The 7,616-nt window shown below is 42.0% G+C and overlaps 1 protein-coding gene across 2 annotated transcripts in view; it reads left to right on the top strand.

Annotated features, from left to right (window-relative positions):
* The window catches only part of CC2D2A (coiled-coil and C2 domain containing 2A), a 141,125-nt gene that overhangs the window by 29,817 nt on the left and 103,692 nt on the right, over positions 1 to 7,616 (top strand). For both annotated transcript variants that reach the window (XM_055086129.1, XM_024119191.3), the window contains 2 exons: positions 5,679 to 5,767; positions 6,323 to 6,424. In XM_055086129.1, the coding sequence (XP_054942104.1) occupies positions 5,679 to 5,767; positions 6,323 to 6,424 (191 nt within the window). The remainder of the gene's footprint in view (positions 1 to 5,678; positions 5,768 to 6,322; positions 6,425 to 7,616) is intronic.

Raw genomic sequence — 7,616 nt, 5'->3', positions numbered from 1 at the left:
GCAAGATCTTTTTTGACCCACCTCCTAGAGTAATGGAAATAAAAACAAAAATAAACAAATGGGACCAAATGAAACTTAAAAGCTTTTGCCCAGCAAAGGAAACTATAAACAAGACAAAAAGACAACCCTCAGAATGGAGAAAATATTTGCAAATGAATCAACGGACAAAGGATTAATCTCCAAAATATATAGACAGCTCATGCAGCTCAATATTAAAAAAACAAACAACCCAATCAAAAAATGGGCAGAAGACTTAAATAGACATTTCTCCAAAGAAGACATGCAGATGGCCACGAGGCACATTAAAAGTTGCTCAGGGCTTCCCTGGTGGCGCAGTGGTTGAGAGTCCGCCTGCCAATGCAGGGGACACGGGTTCGTGCCCCGGTCTGGGAAGATCCCACATGACGCGGAGCGGCTGGGCCCGTGAGCCATGGCTGCTGAGCCTGCGCGTCTGGAGCCTGTGCTCCGCAACGGGAGAGGCCACAGCAGTTGGGAGGCCCGCGTACCGCAAAAAAAAAAAAAAAGTTGCTCAACATCACTGATTAGTAGAGAAATGCAAATCAAAACTACAGTGAGGTACCACGTCCCACCGATTAGCATGGGAATCATCAGAAAATCTACAAACAACAAATGCTGGAGAGGGTGTGGAGAAAAGGGAACCCTCTTGCACTGTTGGTGGGAATGTAAATTGATATAGCCACTATGGAGAACAGTATGGAGGTTCCTTAAAAGACTAAAAATAGAATTACCATATGACCCAGCAATCCCACTACTGGGCATATACCCCCAGAAAAAAACATAATTCAAAAAGACACATGCATCCCGGTGTTCATTGAAGAAGTATTTATAATAGCCAGGTCATGGAAGCAACATAAATTCATCTGTGCATCAACAGATGAATGGAAAAAGAAGATGTGGTACATATATGCAATGGAATATTCCTCAGCCATAAAAAGGAACGTAATTGGGTCATTTGTAGAGACGTGGATGGACCTAGAAACTGTCACACAGAGTGAAGTAAGTCAGAAAGAGAAAAACAAATATTGTAGGTTAAACGCATATATGTGGAATCTAGAAAAATGGTACAGATGAACCGGTTTGCAAGGCAGAAATAGAGACAGAGATGTAGAGAACAAACGTATGGACACCAAAGGGGGAAAGTGGTGGTGGTGGGATGAATTGGGAGATTGGGATTGACGTATATATACAAATATGTATAAAATAGATAACTAATAAAAAATAGCTTTTAAAATAAGTCTTCACTGCTCACCATCTTAACAAATTGAATTTTTGATTGAGTTATTTATTATCAATATCAATAATGCACAACTGATGAAGGCATAAAGGTACTGTAAAATTTCTTCAATATGTATTAATCATAAGAAGTAAAATAAATAAAAGCTTTTAGAAGCATATTCTTTAACTAGAATAGAAAGGTAGAAGAGTGAGGTAATTAACCAAGGATCATAGGCACACTCCCCTATTCGACAATCTGTGATTTCAGATAGTACCAACTCAAATCCAACCAACTCAGTCATTCCTCAGTATCCACAGGCATTGGTTCCAGGACCACTGCTCACCCCACCCTGCCCTGTGGATATCAAAATCCATCGATGCTCAGGTCCCTTATGTAAAATGGCATAGAATTTGCATATAACCTACATACATCGTCCTGTATACTTTAAATGATGTCTTGATTATTTATAATACCTAATACAATGTCAATGCTATGTAAATAGTTGCTGGTCTGCAGCAAATTCAAGTCTTGCTTTTTGGAACTTTCTGGAATTTTTTCCAAATATTTTCTATCCGTGCCTGGTTGAATTAGAAGATGCAGAACCCATGGACACAGAGGGCTGGCTGAACTGCCTTTCAAATTTTATGTCAAGTCCTTGGAAAGTCCCAATGTATACAGAGAGCTCTGGTCTGGGCAGTGTGATTCACAGAACAAATGGTCTATCAAGACGTGTTGGAATGTCTTCAAAAGCAAGAGAAAGAGGGGAGCACTTCCAGATGGTGGAGTGAAGACTTTGTTTTCTGAGGGGTCACGTATAATGGAAGTGTTTTAAAGAAAAATGGAACATGTCCATCTTGTGATGACGTCCGTAAGGAGACAGAAATAGGGTGCAGTGAGTATGGGTGACAGGAAAAGTTGACAGCACGGAGAAGATCTGGAAGCAACACGAGGCTAATGAAGCTTTGGGATTCACGGGTTTGCTGAGCAGCCAGTGCACTGTTGCTGCATTTGTAATCCCTGCTGCCTCTGATGAAAAACATCACATGGCCAAGGAAATCCATATTTCACACTAATGGACATTATGTATATATTTTTAATGGAATTTCTTGAAATTCTCTCATTACTCATAAGTTCTTGCATGTCCTCAACTCAAATCTTTAATAATTTAAAAAAATTATTTTCATTGCACTCTTGGATACTGTGGAAACTTTATCCATGCCATGTTTTCTTAGGTGTGTCACAGAGCCTCTTTAGTAAATGTGAAATCACACCCTTTTTCAAGTTTGGCAAATCACTTCTTAGCCCCAGGGCAGGACAAATAGAGTCAGTTTGGGACCACATAGCTGATTAGTCATGTAGTGGAGTAACTGACAATAAGGGGGAAAAATGTCTTATGAGGATTGTCTTCTTGTTTCTAGCTGTTTAAAGACACTCTGTTTGCCATAGACTACCAACATAAAAATGAAAGTCCCTAAGCCCTATTAGTTATTATGTCAAAGGGAGTGAATTAGTACACTTGGTTTCCACCGTTATCATGGTAGTAATATTACCTTAAAAAGAAAAAAGTTGTCATCATCTGATTTCATCCAAATGAGGATTACATTTATTTTGTTTGAAATCTCTCTTTAAGTATAATATCTCTCACACCCTCATGGTTCCTTCATGTGTTTTCCTTCATTGATATAGTGCTACAAGGTGCCAGGGACAAAAGTCACCAACATGGTCCTTGCCCTCAAGCAGGTCACATTCTAGCTGGGAAAATAACATCTCACCACCTAGTTGTACTGATCAGATTTGGAAATCTTTATGCCCTCCAAATGTCTTTCACTAACACAGAGTTTTGAAAAACTCAGGCAAGAACTACTTTTTACCACTTCAGAATTTTTCGAGTTTTTTAAAACTAATACGTACTAAAGAAGCCCCTTTGGTTTCTTTAGTCAGAAGAGATAGTGTTTAAATAAAATATCTTGTCTCTCTTTTAAAGAATAATTCATAAAATTATTCTAATGAGCTCCATGTACGCAACAGCTATTTTAAGTCAATTTTAAAAACTAGATCTCTTTTAAAAAAAGCAGGGGGAAGGGGAGTAAATAAACAAGATTTTTTTTCACGTTCAAAGGCATGCCTTGTTAACTAAGAGAGGGCAGCTCTCTGGGGGCTGAAGCAGAGAGAGTGATCAGCCAGAGAACAGGATGGGCAAGCCCCAGGGGGTCCAGTCTAGAAGCCCTTCTTTATCGGCCTAGGTGGTCCACACACACTTAGTGACACTTACCTGTGCCTGCCCTTTGTGGCTGAAAACCATAGAACCTGGGAGAGGAAGGAGGTACTAATCAAATAACCACACAAATATATAAATTCAAAATGTGACAAACGCGATACAGGAAAAGTCTTGGGACTTTGACATGGGGATAGGATCTACCATGGGTAGATGATCTTTAAAATAGGAAATAATGACTTGATTTTTTACGTGAGTTGAAAAACAATGCCAAAGGCCTTTTTATCGAGCTAATGGAGATTCTTCTAAAGAACTTGAACCTCAGTCCACACATGCAAGACTGTGATCTTCACTACAATTATTTTATGCTTTCCTACAGGCATTGAGGAAATGGCATGATTGGTGCCTGATAAAGTAGGATTTTACATCTCTCTATCACACAGAAGGAAGGAAGCCCAGCCTCAGCACTGAGTGGCCAAGCTGCAGAAATAGCTCCGAAGCCCAGGATCGCTTTTCTGTGTAAGCGGTGGCCGAAGGGCCAGCACAGCGGCCTCTGCCTGTCATCACTTCCTCTCTCTGCCACGATTCCTTCCACCTGCTAATAAATCATCTTGCCTTCTCTTTTTCTTTCATTTGTTAGCCTTCGTCCCTTAACAGTGCCAATGGCTACAGGGTCAGAAGCCTCCTCTCTCTGCACTCTCTCTCTCGGGAAAGGTTTTCTCAAAACGTTAACATCACCACGGTAGAAACGCTTCCTAAGTCTTCATCTTGGGGCCTGGACCCCTTCCCGGAATTCAGGTGCAGGACAAGCACACATTTCCATATCCTGCCAGCACCTCAGACTCATTCCAGCTGCAAAGTGATCCCCTTCGTTATCTCCCAGACTGGCTTCCCTCCTCTTTTCTCTTTCTCAGGAACCCCAAACCCCCACTCACCTCAGTCAAAACCTCAGACACCTTCACCTTCTCTTTCTTGCTCTAAACCGGGGGTCCTCCAACTTGAGTGTGTCTTTAAATCACCCAGATGGTGGCACCACCTCCAGGTTCTGATTCACTGAGTCTGTCTGGGGCCTGGCCTGAGTATTTGACCGTCCACCAAGTGCCCAGAAAATGCTGCTACTGCTGGGAGAACCAGTGCCCTACCTCGCCATCGCCACTAGGGACAACTGTATCATTTTTCTTGTGGCGTCTTCGCAATTATTCCCACAGACTCCCTCTTTATTATCTCACCAGGGTATCCCAGCTGGGGTCCCTGGTGCCTCCAACCATGCTGTACCTGCAGACCCAGGAACAGCTTCAGAAAATGCTACTTCACTTCCTCCTCTCTCCACATCCTTCAAGACATCCCCACCGCATGGAGAATATATTCCAGACTCCTTCATGTGACATCAGAGGCTCCCCATGACTTGACCCCAAACTCCTTCTGCAATCTTATCTTCTACTTCATCCCAGTAGAGCCTCTCTGCTGCAAGCATAACATTCTGTTCCCCCAAATGCTTTGTTCTATTTCCACCTCTTTCATAATGGTGTAGAGCATTGGGGACCAAATCCCAAGCATTCCACTTCCTAGGTGCGCAATCGTCATGCCAGTCAGTTATCACAGAGGGCCTCAGAGTCTTCGTCTTCAAGGTGCCAGGTGATCCCTCGTAGCAGGGATGGCATAAGATTGACGAGAAGACGCATTCAACACATTATCACAGAGCCTGACACAAAACAGCTGAACATTTCATGATATTTATGTATAAGTTTAATAATACGTACAAAATATGTGTTGTCTGTATGAGATAGCCCGGGGCTATAGAACCTATCATAGAAAAGGTTTCTCTGACTGAAGTTATCAGTGCTGTTGAAAGCTGAGCTCCGAGATCAATAGCCATCCATTCATCCGACAAGCCTGTTTCTCAAATCAACAAATTCGAGAACCTCTTCCCAATGGTAATTGAATTGGTAAGTGTGTCTGTGCCTTGAATAGTCAAATGTCATTTGTTTTATTCTTAGTTAAGTCGATGTAACAGCCTTGATAGGACCGAGGTTTTCACTGTCCGTCTTAAAGAAACAAAGACATGTCCTTATTACATCAAATGGACGGTTATCAGCATTATCTCATGATTGCTTATGTGAAGTTCTAAATTTGCAAAATAAAATTACATTCTCTTGCTATTTTTCAATCTAATCTTCCCTTTGGAAAAAAAAAATGTTTTAAAGTAATTTTCTTGTATTGTTTTAGGCTTACCTCCAATTCCTTCAGCTTCCAGAACAGGCTTTGCAGAATTTTCCATGAGAGAACGCATGAGGGAGAAATTACAAGCTGCAAGGGTGAGAGAAACCACAGGAATACTTTGGTGCTGATTGCAATGCTTCTGGTCTTGTGTAGCTTGCTTTGTTTGCTCAAAACTGCATGGAGGGGCTTCCCTGGTGGCGCAGTGGTTGCGCGTCCGCCTGCCGATGCAGGGGAACCGGGTTCGCGCCCCGGTCTGGGAGGATCCCACATGCCGCGGAGCGGCTGGGCCCGTGAGCCATGGCCGCTGAGCCTGCGCGACCGGAGCCTGTGCTCCGCAACGGGAGAGGCCGCAACAGAGGGAGGCCCACATACCACAAAAAAAAAAAACAAAAAAAAACCTGCATGGATTTGAATACCGTTAAATTTCATGTTCCGTTTTTCATGTTCTAAATGTTAATGCAGTATTTAATATTGGCACAGATGAAAATTATACTTAAGAAGAATTTAACATCCTTTTCCTAAATCATTGTTATCTCTTAAAGAAGTATAATGTGTATTTTTTACTGATTTATTTTCTCCTAAGATGGTGACCAAGATTTTCATAGCATCACTGACATGATGTAGCAATAATTTTCTGTTTGACTTTTTAGTCCAAAGCAGAAAGTGCGTTGCTGCAGGAAATTCCCACCCCTCGGCCCAGGCGCTTACGACGTCCCAGTGAGAAAGAATTGGAGACTGAATTTGGCACAGAGGTAAGAAATGCGCCATCCCTACTTTGTGACCAAGGACAGTGAAGCAGAATATAAATTTTCCAGCAAAAGTTCTAGAACAGAGCTATGCACAGAGGAGGTGTTAAATGCTTATTATTAATAATAATAGCTATTATTTATAGAGTGCTACTCGGTGCCAGGCATTTTGCCAAGTCTGCCCTGTGTTATCACATGCCCTTATCCCAACACGCCTATGAGGTGGGTCCTATTATTTCCATTCACATTTGATATATGAGGTTCAGAGGGGCTGCAAAGCTATCCCCAGGTCACAGAGCATGTACGTGGAGGAGTCAGGATTTGACCCCTATCTCATTCCCAGTCTGTCTCAAGGGTCAGTGTTGCTGGGTCCATGGATCTTGCTGGGAAACAGAGAAAGAAATGAGAATAGAATCTGATCGTGGGGGCCTTGAGTGTTACACTAAGGAGCACTGATGGTTTTTCATAAGCAGTGGAAAGCAATTGACAATAGGATCGGGAGGTGGTTTGAATGCACTGGGTTGATTTTTGTTTAATCTGAGATGCTGGTGAGGCATCACAGCATGTGTTCCTCTGGAGATGCACATAGAGGAAGGGACCTCGGCCTGGAGAAACAGATTTTGGAAGCATTCCTACTGTGGTCAGTTTTGAAGTTTTGAGAGTGCTTTTGCTTCCTGAGGGAAAGAAGACTGAATGAAGACAGTCTTAAACTTGGAGAAAAACTGACAGTAAAAGCCCATGAAGCAGAGTAGAAGCCAGGAAAAGATAGAAAGATGTAGCAGGGATGTTGCTGAAGGACAAGCATGTAAGAGGGTAAAAGAAGGAACAGAATGAACAGAGCAAATGGCTCAATGAAGTGTTTGCAAGTCTAATCCAATGGTTTGTTGTTGATGATGATGGTTTTGGTTGTTTTCAAAGTCTATGCTTTAGGGATATTTCTGAAACACAACCACTGATTTCTGAGATGATGCCTTTTCTTTCTCTATGATGAGATGCTACAAATTTTTACCTATATTCATCCCAAACAAGCCAGAGATTGCATGATTACAAGGAAAGTTGCAGCTGTCCTCATAGGTTGTTGGAACACTCGGTCAGTCCCCTAAAAAGGCTTTATGACAATTTGCTACTCCATTCTACTGAGGACACATTTCTTTTTTTTTTTTTTTTTTTTTTTGGCGGTACACGGGCCTCTCACTGT

The sequence above is a fragment of the Physeter macrocephalus genome, chromosome 7 (genome assembly GCF_002837175.3).
Source record: "Physeter macrocephalus isolate SW-GA chromosome 7, ASM283717v5, whole genome shotgun sequence".
Taxonomy (NCBI): Eukaryota; Metazoa; Chordata; class Mammalia; order Artiodactyla; family Physeteridae; genus Physeter; species Physeter macrocephalus.
This window is presented reverse-complemented; position numbering and strand designations above follow the sequence as displayed.